The sequence below is a fragment of the Canis aureus genome, chromosome 19, assembly GCF_053574225.1.
Source record: "Canis aureus isolate CA01 chromosome 19, VMU_Caureus_v.1.0, whole genome shotgun sequence".
NCBI classification, from domain to species: domain Eukaryota; kingdom Metazoa; phylum Chordata; class Mammalia; order Carnivora; family Canidae; genus Canis; species Canis aureus.
Genome location: NC_135629.1, coordinates 49,733,775 through 49,750,586, shown reverse-complemented (window position 1 = coordinate 49,750,586; position 16,812 = coordinate 49,733,775). Strand labels below are relative to the sequence as shown.

The 16,812-nt window shown below is 52.7% G+C and overlaps 1 protein-coding gene across 2 annotated transcripts; it reads right to left on the bottom strand.

The window, feature by feature from the left end:
- Positions 1–159: 159 nt before the first annotated feature.
- On the bottom strand, positions 160–5,280 carry PODNL1 (podocan like 1). Of its 2 annotated transcripts, none has more exons than XM_077859701.1 (10): positions 5,067–5,280; positions 4,676–4,900; positions 4,056–4,149; positions 3,698–3,762; positions 3,470–3,579; positions 3,006–3,162; positions 2,624–2,739; positions 1,542–2,199; positions 769–917; positions 160–620 (listed from the first exon to the last, which is right to left on the bottom strand). In XM_077859701.1, exons 1-10 carry the CDS (start codon positions 5,067–5,069, stop codon positions 470–472), a joined length of 1,728 nt encoding a protein of 575 aa, XP_077715827.1. In that variant the 5' UTR covers positions 5,070–5,280; the 3' UTR covers positions 160–469. The 2 variants fall into 2 exon arrangements, with proteins under 2 accessions (XP_077715827.1, XP_077715828.1); XM_077859702.1 differs by having other exon boundaries at positions 3,006–3,075.
- Positions 5,281–16,812: the final 11,532 nt, after the last annotated feature.

Below are 16,812 nucleotides of genomic sequence, written 5' to 3'. Positions count from 1 at the left end.
TACATGGTGGTTCCTGGTGACCCTAAGAGCCAGCCCTGCTGCTCGCTGGCTATGGGGCCAAGTGGCCTGACCCTCAGCCTCCCACAGCCTCCTCCCCTTCCTCAGTTGGATGCGGGGATGGTGAGAGCCCCTCCTGCAAGGTGAAGGGCACCTGGTGGGTGGTGAGCACTTGAAAGAGTTAGGCTTTATTGTTGCTGTCTCCACCTGTAGGGGGAGCAGGGCATGTATGCGGCAGGGTTGGCGTTGTCTGTGTGCCTGGTGTGCAAGCTGTGCACTTCAGCCTCTCCCAGGACGCCCTGTGTGTGGAGGCGGTGCTCTTGCCCCAGGTTCCTGGCCGCCACGGGTCAGGCGGCCCAGCCCTCAAGGCCTGAGAGAGCCCAGTCGAGGCCCCAGGTGGGCACTGTCTCTTCAGTCCACGGCCCAGCAGAACCCCAGAAGTCTGGGCTGCACTGCTAGGTTCCTCTGGGGCTCAGGGGCCCCCTGCCCGTGGCTGACGTGGAGTGGTGGGTGGCAGCCGGACCAGGACCTGTTCAGGGTTCCCCGCTGTATCCACCACACGCAGGTGCAGGAGGCCCAGGAAGGCCTCAGGTGCAATGCTGGTCATGTGAAGCCTATTTGCCCTGGACCAAGAGGCAGGCACAAGAGTGGGTGCAAAGGGAGGGGGTCATGACCATCCTGACCCACCCAGACCTGCTTGGGTCCACTGCAGCCCTCCAGGGGCACCCCGCCCCACACCTGGACCCACTCTACCCCACTGCCCTGGCACACCTGAGAAAGAGGGCACGTAGGCGGGGCGTGCTGAGGAAGGCTTCAGAGCCCACGTGGCCGATGCGGTTGCCCTGCAGGTGCAGCTCCTCCAGCGCCTCAGGCAGGTCAGGGGGCACAAAGGATAGCTCGTTGTGGCTGAGGTCGAGCACCTGGGCAGAAGGGCAGAGATGGTGCCATGGTGGCCCCAGGCCTCGAGCAATCCACTCAGCAGGGCCCAAACCTCTCTTCCTGGGCATGCCATGCCAGCCTGGGCCTTCTGCCCCTCCACAGCCGCCAAATTCCTCCCCCTGATAGAAGTATGCCAAGGTGCCTCTGGGGCAGGCCGTGACCTAGGTGCTGGGAGGCGGGACAGGTTGAGTCGATCATTCACAAAGGTGGTGCTTCCCTCACCTCGTGCCCTTCCAACAGTTTATTTATGATGGTCATTGACTGCTTTCTCCCTAACTAGTATGTCTGTGTCGTTCTGTCCCCGGTGGCATCTGCAGTGCCGAGAACGGCACCTGGCACCCACCGATGCTCTAAACTCTGTGGAATCCAGAGTGTTCTGGAGGAACTAGAGGCACTGTGTTTGCTGGGAAGGTGGACCGTGGTTGCTGAGGACCAGGGGGCAGGGACAGCATAGCCAAAGGCCCGGAGGCTCTCTCCTCCAACCCCAGGCCCATCAGCTGGGCTCCCTTTGGGGCATCTCCGGGCCTCGGACGCAGATGCCGAGAGAGGCACGAGGTTTGGGGGGACTGTCTAGGGACAGTGCGACCACCCAGCCCGTCCCTGACCTGGAGGGCCTGCAGTTCATGCCAGGTGCCAGGCCCGATGTCTCCGATCCGGAGCCGGTTGTGCGCCAGGCTGAGCTCCCGCAGCTGGTCCAGGCCGGCCAGCAGCTCCGGCTCGAGCGCCCGCAGCTGGTTGCGCTGTAGCCGCAGGGTGCGCAGGCTGCCGGGCAGGCCGCCAGGCAGCCGGGTCAGCTGGTTGCCAGCCAGGTCGAGGCTGCGCAGGGCACGCAGCGGGCGGAAGGCCCGGCGGTGCACGCGGGCGCTGACCAGCCGGTTGTAGGCCAGGTTGAGCTCGGCCAGGCCCCGTAGGCCGGCCAGGTCACGGGCCCCCAGCGTGGTCACGTGGTTGTGCGGCAGCACCAGGGCCCGCAGGCGGCGGGGCAGCGCGGGGGGCACGCGGTGCAGCCCGTTGCCGTAGAGGTGCAGCGTGTGCAGGCCCCGCAGCGGCCGCAGCGCCCCGGCCGGCAGCCCCTCCGCCCCCAGCTGGTTGTGCTGCAGCAGCAGGTAGCGCAGGCCCCGCGCCCCACGCAGCCGGGCCGCCTCCACCCACCGGATGCGGTTGCGGCCCAGGTGCAGCACGGCCAGGGTGCGGGGCAGCCCGGCGGGCACGGAGGCCAGCTGGTTGTGGGACAGGTCCAGGTACTCGAGGTGGCGCAGCTTGCTGGCGGGAGAGAGGACCCCGTCGGCTGCGCGCCCAGGGTGGGGCCTGCGGGGCTGGGGGTGGGGCTTGGGGAGTGGTCCTGACAGCTGGAGACCCCAGCCTGGGCCCGGAAGAGTTGACAGGTGAGGGCAGATCCGGCCTGAGGGCTGGATGGGGAGGTGCAGGACAGCGTTTGCGGTCCAAGAGTGGCATGTGGGGTTGATGACGTTTGGATTTAAAACTGAGGCACAGAGTAGTCGGGAGCAAGGATGGCTGCTGGGTGCTTGGCTGAGCCTGGCGCATGGCAGGTGCTCACCAAAGGAGGCCTCGGTTTGGGAGTCCTACACCAGAGGGTGGCAGAGGGTTGGGGTGCCCAGGCTCTGGACCTTAACCCCTCCTGCCAGCACGAGGCTGCACCCCTGTCCTACCATGTCCCAGGCCCCACCTGAAAGTGGTGGCATCCAGGCCGCTGTCTGTCAGCTGGTTGTGCTGGAGGTAGAGTTCACGGAGGTGGGTCTGGCGGCTCAGGGCTCCCCGGGGCACCTTGGAGATGAGGTTGTTCTGGGAAGGGAAGACAGAAGGAAACTTGGGGGTCAGGGAGAGAGGGCAGCAGGGAGCTATGGAAGGCTCTTGAGTAAGGGAGTGCCAAGGAGCTCGCTTTAGCAAGGCTGTTCAGACAGCACTTGTGAATGACCCTCACCAACAGACAAGACCCAAAGCTACTTCTGACTACTGGAAGGAGGAAGCGGAGGGCTTCCCCAGGAGAGAGGTGAAGGGGACCCAGGGAGCAGGAACATGGGGATGGCAAGGTGAAGGAGAGGAGGTACCTGCAGGTGGAGCCGCTCCAGTGAGGGCGGCAGACTGGGAGGCAAGTAGCTGAGCCGGTTGCTGGAGAGGCTGAGGGTGGCCACAGCTTCAGAGCCGTGGAAGGCGTCCGGTGGCAGGCCGGCGTTGCTCAGCTGGTTGTTGTGGAGGTACACGGACCTGAGGGGAGCCAGGCTCCGGCCACCAGCCTGCCCCTGGCCTTCCCACCGACCCCTCATTCCTACCCGGTGCCCCAGATCTGCCTTGAGTGTGCCCACATGCGTGTGTGCACACGCTGCCTCTGTCTCGACTTCTCCAGACAGAGCATCCAGGGTTTCCTGCCTCAGACACCCCCAGGGTAGGGCTCTGCCACCTTGGCCCCCCCGCCCCCCAGGGCAGGTTCATCAACCCCTCAGACTTCCAAGGTTAGGGAGCGGCCCCAGGCGTATCTGAGGTCTGAGAGGACTGGGCTGGGCCAGGGGGCTACCTGAGTGCGGGCTTCTCCCCAAAGGTAAGCGGGAAGATCTCTGTCACTTGGTTGGCAGCCAGGTCTGCGACTCGGAGGGAGCGGGGCAGAAACTGGGGAGCCACGGAGAGCTGCAGGAGCACAGCCACACTGGTCCTGGTGCCTCACCCTCTCCCCCCCCACCTGCTGTCCCCTCTGCACTCTGCTATGTGACCCCAGCCAAGCCAGGGGGCACGTTGTGATGCTCACCTTGTTGTGGGCCACGTAAATGTGCTGCAGCTGTGTGAGGGACTCGAAGGCCTCATCAGGCAGCCCTGGGAGCGGACGGGTGGTGAGGGGACCCCAGGCCTGGCCCAGATGGGGGCAGTGAGGGAGTCTGTGCTCCCAGTTGCCCCAGGGCTCCTGTCTGGGGATGGGCAGAGGCTCCTCCAGGCACCCTCCCACCCACCTCCCTGCCTGTCCTCAAAAGCCACAGCCCCCTCCATGCCCTGAGTTTCCGTCCTGCTCAGCAAAGGGCAGTTCTGGGAACTACCGCAGAGCTACCCACAGACCCGGCAGGGGAGGGAAGGGGAGGCCTCCCGCCTCCAGAGGTCCCCTCACCCCTCACCCTCGGAGGAGATGAGATTGTTGTGGAGGTTGAGGGTCCGCAGGCTGCGGAGGCGTGACAGCTCGTTGTAGGGGAGCTCCTGGAGCTGGTTGTTCTGGGGGAGAAATTCACACCCCTGAGCCCTCAAGGAGTGGCCAGAGCCCTGATTCCCCATTACCTTAAGTGAGCTTTGATACCCCTCACCCCTACACTTGATCCCCAAAGCCCCATTACCCTGCATCTAAACCCCTGTAACCACTGAGATGTTGCCCCCCCAGCACCCCATCCATCCCTGTAATTGACCCCTGAGACCCATCAACCTGACCCCAAACAACCCCATAACCAAAAAGACATTGACATCTGATATCCCATCACCCCCAAACTGACCCAAATGCTCCATCACTCTGACCCCAAAAATCCCCGTAACTGCCAAGACATTGACTTCTAACACCTCCAAACTCTCCTAATTCCAACACCTGTACCCCCACCTCCTCTTGCCCCTAACACATAGACCCCAACGCTCTCCTCAAGGCCAGCTTCCACCCTTGCCAAGACCTGCATGCCCGACACCTCATTCCTACACACGGACCCCATCAGCCTCAACCCCAGCACTTTGCATGCTCACCCTGCCACCACCCCACCTGCAGGGAGAGGTGCTGAGCTGCCCTGGTAATGTTGTCTGGGAACACCTGCAGGTCCAGGCCATTGCAGTCCACCGTGTCTGCCCGGGGGCAGGAGCAGCGCGGCGGGCAGGCCCGGGGCGGGGGCTGCGAGCTCTCCCCCAGGTGGGGGAAGGCGGCGTCCTCCATGCCGGGTGTGGGTGGGGGGCCGGGCAGCAGCAGGAGCAGCAGCAGCAGGCTCAGCCGCTGCAAATAGAGGGGCTGATGGGTCAGGGTGTCCCCAGGCCGGCACCAGGTCACCATGGTGATGGGAGCATCCCCACATGGCGTGGGGGTGGTAGAGGGAGCAGACAGGCTCCCCTCCCTCCCCTCCCCTGCCCTGCCCTGCCCTCCCACCCCCACCCTACCTTACCATAGCCAGCCCCAGCTCTGCCGTCTTGCCTGAAATGCCGACCAGGGCTCCCTAATGGAAACCAGGCAGTCACCTCCTGGAGCCTTTTCCGTGGCTGCCACCGCCCCCCATCTCTTGGCACAGGCCACCCTCCACCCAGCTTGTTCTCCCAGGGGCCGGGGGTGGTGGAGAACTAGCAGGCCCACCCCCTTCCCCGCCCTGGGGATGGTGGGCGGGTCCGCCGGATGGGGTGGTGAGGACAGGCCAGCCCGTCCCCTCGGTCCCACCCCCACCAACCACCCCAGCTCTGCTTGCGTAACCTCGGCCAGCCTGGGCCGGGCCACAGGAGGATGGAATGCTTGGGGGAAAGCTAAGATTCGCCCTGTCTGGTATTTGGGCCAACCACAGAAATAGGGGTGGGGGCAGAGGAGTGGAGGATGCTTCAGGCCACAGGAGGGTCCCCGAGGAACGGGCCCGGGAGCCAGGGGTCAGGGCAGGCCTGGGCTCAGCCTGCCAGCCCAGATGCCAGCCTGGGGGGCTCTCAGCCAGGTCTGCCATTTGGGCCCCTCCTCCGCCTCCCTGAATGGCCACAGCCGCCGCCTGAAAGGAAATTACACGTATTGAGGCACCAGCCCGGTGGTTAGGGAGATGCACTCAGCGCCAGCCTGCCTGGGCTTGAACCTGCACTCTCCCACCTCCCTGGGCCTTAGTTCCCCACTCTGCAAAGTGGGGAAGTGGTTGTCGCACCTCCCAGGAGCAGTATAAGGATTCAATGAGATATCACAGATGAGATGGGCAGGACAGCGCCCTACACATTCCATTCACGCCCTCTACACCAGAGCAGCAGTGAAGAGAGAAGAGGCCGACCTTTGCCCCAGGTCCTACTTGCCAGCAAGGTGTATTCAGGCAGATTGTTTTCCTGCCCAGACCTCAGTTTTCCCACATATAAGACAGATGCCAACATATCCTTCCTTCCTCAAAGGGCTGTCACGAGGCAAAACCAGGTAGAGAACAGAAAGTTCTAAGCACCGCATCTGCTCCTCATGAGTGCTCAGCTCACAAGTGGCTGAGCTGATGGGCTGCAAGAAGAGAATGAAGGAGGGTGGGGGTGGGGAGTGGGTTCCCAGACGCAGAGCTTGAGACAAGGATTGAGCACATTTGTCTTGAAGAAAGAAGTTGGGGATGCCTGGGTGGCTCAGTGGCTGAGCGGCTCAGGGCATGATCCCGGGGTCCTGGGACCAAGCTCTGCACTGGGTTCCCTGCAGGGAGCCTGCTTCTCCCTCTGCCTATGTCTCTCCCTCTCTCTATGTGTCTCTCATGAGTAAATAAATTCTTTAAAAAAAAAAAAGAAAAGAAAAAGAAAGAAAGGGAGCAAGGAAATGACAGAGGGAAGGAAGGAAGCAGTCAATGATGAGTTATTGCTGGGATAATCAACTTGCCTGGAGGTTGCCAGTATTAGCACTCAAAATCCTGTGTCCCAGGGAACCTTTAGTCTTGGGCAAATTGGGACAGTTTGTCACTCTTGTTATCAAACAAGTTTCCACCAGAGACTGGTGGGGCTCAGTGCTGCTAGGGAATGCCAGGAGATTGCATAGGACACATGTCCTACCTGAGGAGTGAGGGAGCTGAGATGTTGATCCTCTCTCTCCCTCCATTAGACACTGGTTGAGAGCTGCCCCTGAAGGGTCTGAACTCACTGGCACTTTGGGTAGAACAGGCACTGTCCCAAACAGATATAGGTGCCTGATGGTGAGTCCTGAGTGGGGCAGGGCAGGCTCCAGACAGCACCTGCTATGGGAGGGCAGGGGGCAGTGAAGTTCATCAGCGGGGGAGGTCAAAGGAAAGAACCAAGATGTGGGAGAATGATGGAAAGAGAGTGTGTCTGTATTATTAATGCCCCTGCCCACAAAGGAAGAAACTTGAAGGTGGTTGTTTACCCACATTGCCCAGGACTGTGTGGGCTCATGACAAGAGGCACTCAGGGTCCCTCAGGGCTAGGGCAGGAGGCAGGTCTCAGCTTCAACCAGAGAACAATAGTCTGCAGCCCAAGTTCTCCATGTGGGACCAGTGGCTGCTAGTTTGGACACTGAGTAGAAGCTCCCCAGTCTCTCTAGCAGAGTAATGGGACTAGCCCCACAGAGCTACTGAATTACTGCATTTATCCTAGCCCCAGTGAGTACCAAGCTGTTTTTGGCAGGCCTCTTTCAGTTGCAAACGATGGAGAACCCAAACCAAACTGGCTAGTGCAAATGAGACCATTTATTGACTCATGAACAGAAATGTTTAGCGGATGTATCTTTCTGGTATAGCTGGATCCAGGGGCTTAATGATGTCCTAGGATAGATTCTCCCTCTGTCTCTTGGCTCTATAGCAGACTTCTCTGTATAGGGCCAAGATAACCCCTGCAGCAACATATGCACATCCCTAGCTTTAGTCAAGCTGAAAGCCTCAAGCTTAAATCTCCCTGGCCTAGCTTTTGTCACATGCCTATCTCAACCAGTCTCCATGGCCAGAAGGATGGAATGTGCTGATTGGCTAGGAACCTAACCACTGCTCTTATAAATGACCCCCTGGCCTTATCTCCCTGAAACAAACTCCCTTCTCTCTACCTAGCCCAGCCCAGCCCAGCCCAGTCTTGCCCCGCCCTGCCTAGTACAGCCTCCCCCACCCAGCAAAGAGTTCTGCAGGGACCACAGTGGAAGAATATAGTTGGCCCATGTAGAGCCTAGCATAATCACCATTTATTACACCTTTGTGGAATGCATGTAGGATTGTGTCTGTATGTGTGGGAAGGTTTGCACGGGGAGGAAGTGTTGGTGTCTCTCAGACTCTGACTTCAGGGTAGGGAGAACTATAGGGTCATGGGGACAAGGGAAAGTTGCAGTAACACTGGGCAGCTAGCTAGTGCAGTAATCTGGTCTCATTTTGGTTGTTGGGGGGTACAGGGAGGAGGTGGGGTTGATGTGTAAGAAAGCAAGAGAAGGGGATCCCTGGGTGGCTCAGCGGTTTAGCGCCTGCCTTTGGCCCAGGGCGCGATCCTGGAGTCCCGGGATTGAGTCCTGCGTCAGGCTCCTGTCATGGAGCCTGCTTCTTCCTCCTCCTGTGTCTCTGCTTCTCTCTCTCTATGTCTATCATAAATAAATAAATAAATAAATAAATCTTAAAAAAAAAAAAAAGAAAGAAAGAAAAGAAAGCAAGAGAATAATAGGACATGTAGTTCCGCAACTAGAAAAGAAAAGAGCCTAAATCAATACCAACTAGTGATCCCAAGGCATAACTTGGGCCTGCCCCTCCCCATCCTCTAGTGGCATTCAACCTCAAGACACAGACTGAGGCCAAACTTCTCAATCAGGCTTCATCTGGCTAATTAACCCTTCAGGATCTGGGCCAAATCCATAAAATTATGATAGTTAGCTGGGCATATGGCTGCCTAAGATAAAGACCCACATTTCCCAGCATCTCTTGCAGCTAGGTATAGCCATGTGACTGTGTAAGGAGAAGTGGTGGGTACAACTTTGAGGGAAAGGGAGTGAATTTCTCCTCCCTATCATTGGAAGGTCGATGTGATGGCTGGAACTCCATCAGCCATCTTGGGCCATGACATTACCTTGAGAATAGTGACCATGATTGAGGCAACCTACATTTCACATCTGATGGAAAGCCATCCCTGCACTGACTAGGGTTTTGATTACCTCCTGTTTACCATGTTGATGAAGGAGGGATCTCCTGCTCTAAGTGCTACAAGATGGCTAAGCATCTGACACCCAACCCTGAATAGAAAAAAATTGCCATTGGCTTATTATTAGTCATGTATAGTCACAGCTCAGAGGAGAGGCAGGACACTGGAGGCCATGCAGAACCACATAGGGGTGTCACACGTGGGAGCAGTCAAGAAACAGAGTCAAACCACTAGCCTAGTCACTAAATTCACAATTAAAATTAGCATTTTGGGGGATCCCTGGGTGGCTCAGCAGTTTAGTGCCTGCCTTCGGCCCAGGGTGTGATCCTGGAGTCCCAGGATTGAGTCCCACATCAGGCTCCCTGCATAGAACTTGCTTCTTCCTCTGCCTGTGTCTCTGCCTCTGTGTGTGTGTCTCATGAATAAATAAATAAAATCTTTAAAAATAATAAGCATAATCTTTAAATAAAATAAGCATATTTATTTCAATTGTGGCCTCCAAAATTTACTCATGAAAATTGCTTATTCATAAAATAATCTGCTTAAATTAGTGTGAATCTTGGATATCATCACCAAGAAGCCGGTATAAATTTTTTTTTCATGAAGAAAAAATATTAAGAAGCAGGAGCTGTGGCAGGCAGGTTTTGTAGTGACAAAGGGACAGGTGACCTCTGGTTCCCATGGGAGGATATGATTGACATGTTTGGATAGTTTCTCAGGCTGGCAGAGAGGCGAACTCAATTAGGCCAAGGACCAGATGGGGTGCAGCTGATCTGATAGAGGAGCTAGCTAGATGGGGAGCCTCTCCCTCCAGCTGGAGTAGGGAGGCATATCTGACAAAAGCAGAGAAACTCTCATGGTTAGGCCTTTGGGACCCCATGAGGCTTAAAGATTTTTTTTAAGATTTATTTATTTATTATTTGAGAGAGAGAGAGGTGGAGGGGTAGAGGGAGAGAGAATCTTAAGCAGATTCTTTTATTTTTTTAAAGATTATTTATTTATTTATTTATGAGAGTCATAGAGAGGCAGAGAGAAGCAGGCTCCATGCAGGAAGCCCGATGTGGGACTCAATCCAGGGACTCCAGGATCATGACCTAGGCCAGGGCAGGCGTTCAACCACTGAGCCACCCAGGCATCCCTCTTAAGCAGATTCTGTGCTGAGCGCAGAGCCTGATGTGTGGCTCCACCTCATAGCCCCCAGATCACTATCCCAAGATGGTGACCTGAGCCAAAACCAAGAGTTGGACATCTAACCAACTGGGCCACCCAGGCACCCCAGATGTCTCTCATGTATAAGCCACCATTTCTCTTTTTTTCTCCTTTGGAAAAACAATGTACTCTAATCCTAAAGAATACGGAGGCTCTCCACAGAGTGAGAGCTGAAGCCATGGCTCGGATGGCATTACCCAAGGAGAAAGTATAAAATGAGAAGGGAGACCAAGAGAAACTGTTGAGGATGGCTTATGCCTGAGGGGTGGGCAGAAGGGAGCCAGCAGCGGTCATGGAGAAGGAGGGTCAGAAAGAGAAGAGGAATCTGAAAGTATCTGGTACAACTGAAAATGTGCCTGCCATGTGCTTGGGATGGTTAACTGTATAGGTCAAGTGCAAGGTTATATCATAAAATGATCTTGGGCCATGGGGTGCCCAGATTAAACATGATCTCTGGGTGCTTCTGTGAGGCTGTTTCCAGAGGAGATTAGAATTTGAATCGGTGAACTCTGTAACATAGATTGCCCTCCCCAGTGTGGATGGGCATCATTCAAACCATGGAGAGCCTGACAGAACAAAAAGCAGAGGTGTGGCCAGGGTTCAGGGGTGCGAGAGCATCTGGTTCCTGGGGTCCCAAAAAGACCAGGTTTAGCCACTTGCCGCTGACAAAATCCAAAAGCAGGGAAAGGAATTTATTTCAGTGAGGCCAACACTGGGAAAGACAGCGGACTGTCTTTTTTTTTTTACAGATTCTTTTTTTTTTTTTAATTTTTATGTATTTATGATATTCACAGAGAGAGAAAGAGAGAGAGGCAGAGACACAGGCAGAGGGAGAAGCAGGCTCCATGCACCAGGAGCCCGACGTGGGATTCGATCCCGGGTCTCCAGGATCGCGCCCTGGGCCAAAGGCAGGCGCCAAACCGCTGCGCCACCCAGGGATCCCCGACAGTGGACTGTCTTAAAGACAGTCTCCCAAATGCAGAAAATACTTCCAGGCTTATAGAAGGAAAACGTGGGGCAAAGGTGGTTCAGTACCTGCAGGTGGTCAGTGAAGGTCACATCAATCATTGTGTTTTTTTTTTAAGATTTTATTTATTTATTCATGAGAAACACACACACACAGAGGCAGAGACACAAGCAGAGGGAAAAGCAGGCTCTCCGCAGGGAGCCTGATGTGGGACACGATCCTGGGACCCCGGGATCACTCCCTAAGTCAAAGGCAGATGCTCAACCACTGAGCCACCCAGGTCCCCCTCGATCATTATTTTGGAGTCAATCATGGATGGGGTCTTGCTGGCTCAGGATGGTTCTTATACTTGAGGGGGTAGATTCAGTTCCCATCATGGGAGGCTTTGCCCTCAGCGTTTCCCACCTGACCCAAGAGACAAGCTGGAAAGAAGTCAACTTGGAAAATTCGAGGCTTTGCCCTCAGGGTTTCCCACCTGACCCAAGAGACAAGCTGGAAAGAAGTCAACTTGGAAAATTCGAGGTCCAAATGGAGGCAGCCGAAGTCCTTTTTCAAGTGGAAGAACTGGCCCTTTTTTCTTCTGGTCTGACTTTTGAGTAGGACCCTGGCCTTCTCCTGCCCTTGGACTGGGCTTTGGGATTCACACAATCAGCAACCCAGGTTCTCAGGCCTTGATGCCCACCCAGACTGGAATTTTACCATGAGGCTCCTGGGTCTCCAGCTTGCCAATGGCACATTACAAGACTTCTCAGCCTCCATAATCACATAGGCAAGTCCTCATCATAAATCTCTCTTTCTATAGATAGACAATAGATGAGATATAGAGATATAGATAGGTCAGTCAATAGAGATAGATCTATAGATAGAGATCAAAAGAAAAAAATATGGGGATCCCTGGGTGGCTCAGCAGTTTAGCGCCTGCCTTCAGCCCAGGGCATGATCCTGGAGTCCCAGGTTCAAGTCCCGCATCGGGCTCCCTGCATGGAGCCTGCTCCTCCCTCTGCCTGTGTCTCTGCACCTCTCTCTCTATGTGTCTCTCATGAATAAATAAATAAAACCTTAAAAAAAAAGAAAAAATATAAAATGATATGTACATCTGTATATATGAGGATATATATATGAAAGATAAACATGATAGGAGATAGATATAGAAATATCTATTTTATTGGTTCTGTTTCATATGTGCACGTAGAAAAGGATATACATACATAGACATATATATAAAGGATAAAGGATATCTATATAAAATATATCACATACAGATATTGGTTCTGTTTCACATGTGTATTAGTCGGGCAGAAAAGATCATTCTGTGTAGCAAACAGCCTCAAAAGTCAGTGACTAACACCAGAGTTGGTCATCACACAATATGATCCCAACCAATCAGCGAGGTCTCTGAGCCACTTGGCCCCTCAGGGATCCAGCCCAACAGAAGCTGCCCCGTTTTGAACAGCAGCCCCCAAACTTTGGTTCCTGGGCACCATGGAAACAGGGACAGCACTCCCAAGTCAACTTTCTCAGGGTTTCCACCCAAAAGTACCATCTAACCCTTCTGCTCCCACTTCATTGGCCAGGATTAGTCACATAGTCCTGCCTGATAGCAAGGGACAGAGAAAGTGAGGGTAGGGGTTGGGGGGTGGGGAGGAGCAATTTGGAATATTTGGAGTATTACTGTCTCTGCAGCACTCAAGGACCAGAAGTCTATTCTGGGAAAAAAAAAAAAAAACTTTTTAAAAAAGATTATTTATTTATTTATTCATGAGAGACACACAGAGAGAGGCAGAGACACAGGCAGAAGGAGAAGCAGGCTCCTTGCAGAGAGCCAGATGTGGGACTTGATCCCGGGGCTCTGGGATCATGCCCTGGGCCGAAGGCTGGCGCTAAACTGTTGAGCCACCCGGGCATCCCCCTGAAAAAACACTTTTTAAAAATATTTTATTTATTTGAGAGAATGTATAAGTGGGGGAGGGGCAAAGGGAAAGGGAGAAGCATGCTTCCCACTAAGCAGGGAGCCCTGATGATGCTGGGCTGGATCCCAGGGCCCCAAGATCATGACTTGAACCCGAGACCATGACCTGAGCTCAAGGCAGACACTTAACCAACTGAGCCACCGGTGCCCCTATTCTGGAAAAGCTCTTACAAAGCCAGTAACAGATATGTGCAAGGACGTTCCCTGTGGGGCTCTTTTATTACAGTGAAAATTCTCTCCTGCCCTGGATCCCACACAGCTTGCAATTTTAACTCACATCACTTCCTCAGAGAGCCCCTCACCAAAACCCCCGATCAGAAGCAACATTTTTTTAAAAGATTTATTTATTTATTTATTCATAGAGACGGGGGGAGGGGGGGCAGAGACACAGGCAGAGGGAGAAGCAGGCTCCATGGCTCCATGCAGAGAGCCTGACATGGGACTCGATCCGGGGTCTCTAGAATCATGCCCTGGGCTGCAGGCGGCCTAAACCACTGCGCCACCAGGGCTGCCCTAGAAGCAACATTTTTGTCTCTCTCTTCTTCCCTGCCTATTTTTCTTCCTGGTATTTCAAACATCCTGATTTATATATTTGCCCACTATCCATGGTGGGCACATCCGTGGAGGTGGGCACTTGGCCATAGTCACCTCTGCCCCCGGCACCTAGAACAGCGTCTAGTACATACCAGGTGATCAGTGAACATCTGTGGTGTGACCAAATGAAAAAAATCCCACAAGAGAGGAATAAACAAACAAGAAATGTCTTATTTAAAATAATAGAGACCAAGGGACACCTGAGTGGCTCAGGGGTTGAGTGTCTGCCTTTGGCTCAGGGGGTGATTTGGGTTCCTAAGATTGAATCTGCATCAGGGTCCCCCCAGGGAGCCTGCTTCCCCCTCTGCCTATGTCTTTGCCTCTCTCTGTGACTCTCATGAATGAATAAATAAAATCTTTTAAAAAATAGTAATAATAGAGACCAAGATCTAGGACACATAAGGGACTTGATCTATACATAATGTATTAGTTTCCCAGAGCTGTTGTACCAATGACTACAAAGTAGCTTAAAAGAACAGACATTTATTCATTTCAGAAGTTCAAATTATTTATTTGGACTTGGAGAGACTAGAAGTCCAAAGTCAAGGTGTTGGCATAGTCATTCCTTCTGGAGTTTCCTTCCTTGTGTCTCTTCCAGCTTCTGGTGGTTGCTGGTAATCTTTGATGTTCTTGGGTCTGTTGCTGCGTCACTGTAATCTCTGCCTCAATTTCCATGTGGCTTTTTCGTGTGTGTGTATGTGTGTGTGTATCCCTCCTCCTCTCTCTTATAAGGAGTCTGATCATGGGATTTAGGGCCCAGCCACTTAATCCAGGATAATCTCAACATCTTTAACTTAATTACAAAAATTTTTTCCAAATAAGGTCATATTCACATGTTCAGCAGGTTTGAACATCAGGATATCCTTTTGCGGATCACCATTCAAATCATTATATGGATTAGTGTGAGTAGGGCTAATCTTGAAGGATAAAAAAGGTACAGAGCAAGGATGACAATTTTGATCATTTTCATAAATTAAGAAAGGTATCAGCTATTTCTGGGGAAAGAATTGAGTACCTGGGGCTGAGGGGGGGCGGTTTGCTACGTTATATCCTTGTTGAATTAAGAGAAAGAAAAACTGGACTGAGGTATACATGACATACAACAGAATGAAAATTTTTAAATATTTTATTTTTATTTTTATTTATTTATTTGAGAGAGAGAGAGAGAGCGAGAGTGAGCGAGAGAGAGCATGTAGGTGGGGCAAAGGGCAGAGGGAAAGGAGAGAATCTCAAGCAGACTTCTTGCTGAGCACAGTGCCAGACATGGTGCTCCATCTCACAACCCTAAGATCATAACCTGAGCCGAAATCAAGAATCAGACACTCAACCGACTGAGCCACCCAGGCACCCCCAGAATGAAAACGTCTTAAAGTCTACTTGAGTCAAAACTCATCATTCCAGCCACCTGGGTGGCTCAGTCAGTTAAGCGTCTGCTTTCAGCTAGGGTTGTGATCCCAGGGTCCTGGGATCGGGCCCTGGGTTGGGCTCCCTGCTCAGCAGGGAACCTGCTTCTCCCTCTCCCTCTGCCCCTCCCACTTGCTCATGCTCTCTTGCTTTCTCTCTCTCAAATAAAATAGTCTTAAAACAAAACAAAAGTCAAAAAACCCCATCATTCCAAACCTCAGCATGCATGCCCCTATGAAACCATAACCAGTTGATGAACATTTCCATCACCTCCAAAAGTATTCTTCTGAGCCTTGGTCAGCCCTCCCTCCTCCCACCCTTTACGCCCAACCCCAGGCAACCACAGATCTACTGTCACTACAGGTCAGGTTGCATTTCCTAGAAATTAATATTAATTGAATCATGGGGATGCCTGGGTAGCTAGCTCAGCGGTTGAGCATCTGCCTTCGGCCCAGGGAGTGATCCCAGGAGTCCCGGGATCGAGCCCCACATTGGGCTCCCTGCATGGAGCCTGCTTCTCTCTCTGCCTGTGTCTCTGTCTCTCTCTGTGTGTATCTCATGAGTAAATAAATATGTTTTTTAAAAAAATTGAATCACAGAGTATGTAGTCTGTGGTATCTGGCTTCTTCCATTTGGGACAGTTAGTTTTTTTTTTTTTTTTTTTTTAAACTTTTATTTATTTATGATAGTCACAGAGAGAGAGAGAGAGGCAGAGACACAGGCAGAGGGAGAAGCAGGCTCCATGCACCAGAAGCCAGACGTGGGATTCGATCCTGGATCCCCAGGATCGCGCCCTGGGCCAAAGGCAGGCGCTAAACCGCTGCGCCACCCAGGGATCCCTGGGACAGTTAGTTTTAGATTCATCTGTGCTACATGCATTGATTGCTCATTCTTCTTTTAAAGTTTATTTTAACATTTTGAAAATTTGAGATATAATTGACATAGAACATGAGTTTTAGGTGTAATATAATTTGTTCTTTTATATTATTTGGATGGGCCACCATTTGTTTATCATATGTTGATGGACTTCTATTTCTTTCCTACTTCAGGCTATTACATGAAACTTCTGTGAACAGTCCTGAGCAAGTCTTTGAGTAAACATGTCTTAGAGAAATTCTCTTGGGTAGATACGTAAGAGTGAAATGGCTGAATGGTACAGTAAGTGTACATTTAACTTTTAAAAAAAAGATTTATTTGTTTCTTTATTTGAGAGAGAGAGAGAATGAGAGAGAGGGATGCCTGGATGGCTCAGTAGTTAAGCTCTGCTTTCGGCTCAGGGTGTGATCCTGGAGTTCAGGGATCGAGTCCCACATCGGACTTCCTCAGGGGAGCTTGATTCTCCTTCCTCCTATGTCTCTGCCTTTCTTTCTCTGTGTCTCTCATGAATAAATCAAATATTTAAAAAAATATATATATAGAGAGAGAGCACACATATGAGAGAGGGGAAACAGGGAGTGAAAGAGAAGCAGGCTCCCTGCTGAGCAGAGAGCCCAACAAGGAGCTCCGTCTGAGGATCCAGGGGTCATGACCTGAGCGGAAGGCAGATGTTTCACCACCTGAGTCACCCAGACACCTCTACTTTTAACCTTTCAAGAAACTGTCAAACTGTTCCAAAGTGGTTGTGCCATTTTCCACTACCACAGGTGGTCTATGAGGGTCTCAGTTCTTTCATGTCCTTGTCGACCCTTGGTGTGGTCAGCCTTCAATTTTAGCCATTTTGGTGGGTCTGTCATGGTGACTTTATTTGTATTTCTTTGAGGACTAAGAATGTCAAACATCTTTTCTCATGCTTATTACCCATTTTATGTCTTCTCTGTGTTGAATTTCAAACTGTGTGAAGGTAATACCTATTTAAAAGTAAATGATCGGGGATCCCTGGGTGGCTCAGCGGTTTAGCGCCTGCCTTTGGCCAGGGGCGTGATCCTGGGGTCCCAGGATCAGGTCC

Coding starts and splice junctions, on each gene's coding strand:
- PODNL1 (XM_077859701.1), bottom strand. Junction 918..1,541: donor ATGAACTGCAGGCCCTCCAG/GTCAGGGACGGG, acceptor CCTTCTGCCCAG/GTGCTCGACCTCAGCCACAA. Junction 621..768: donor CTACGTGCCCTCTTTCTCAG/GTGTGCCAGGGC, acceptor CTCTTGGTCCAG/GGCAAATAGGCTTCACATGA.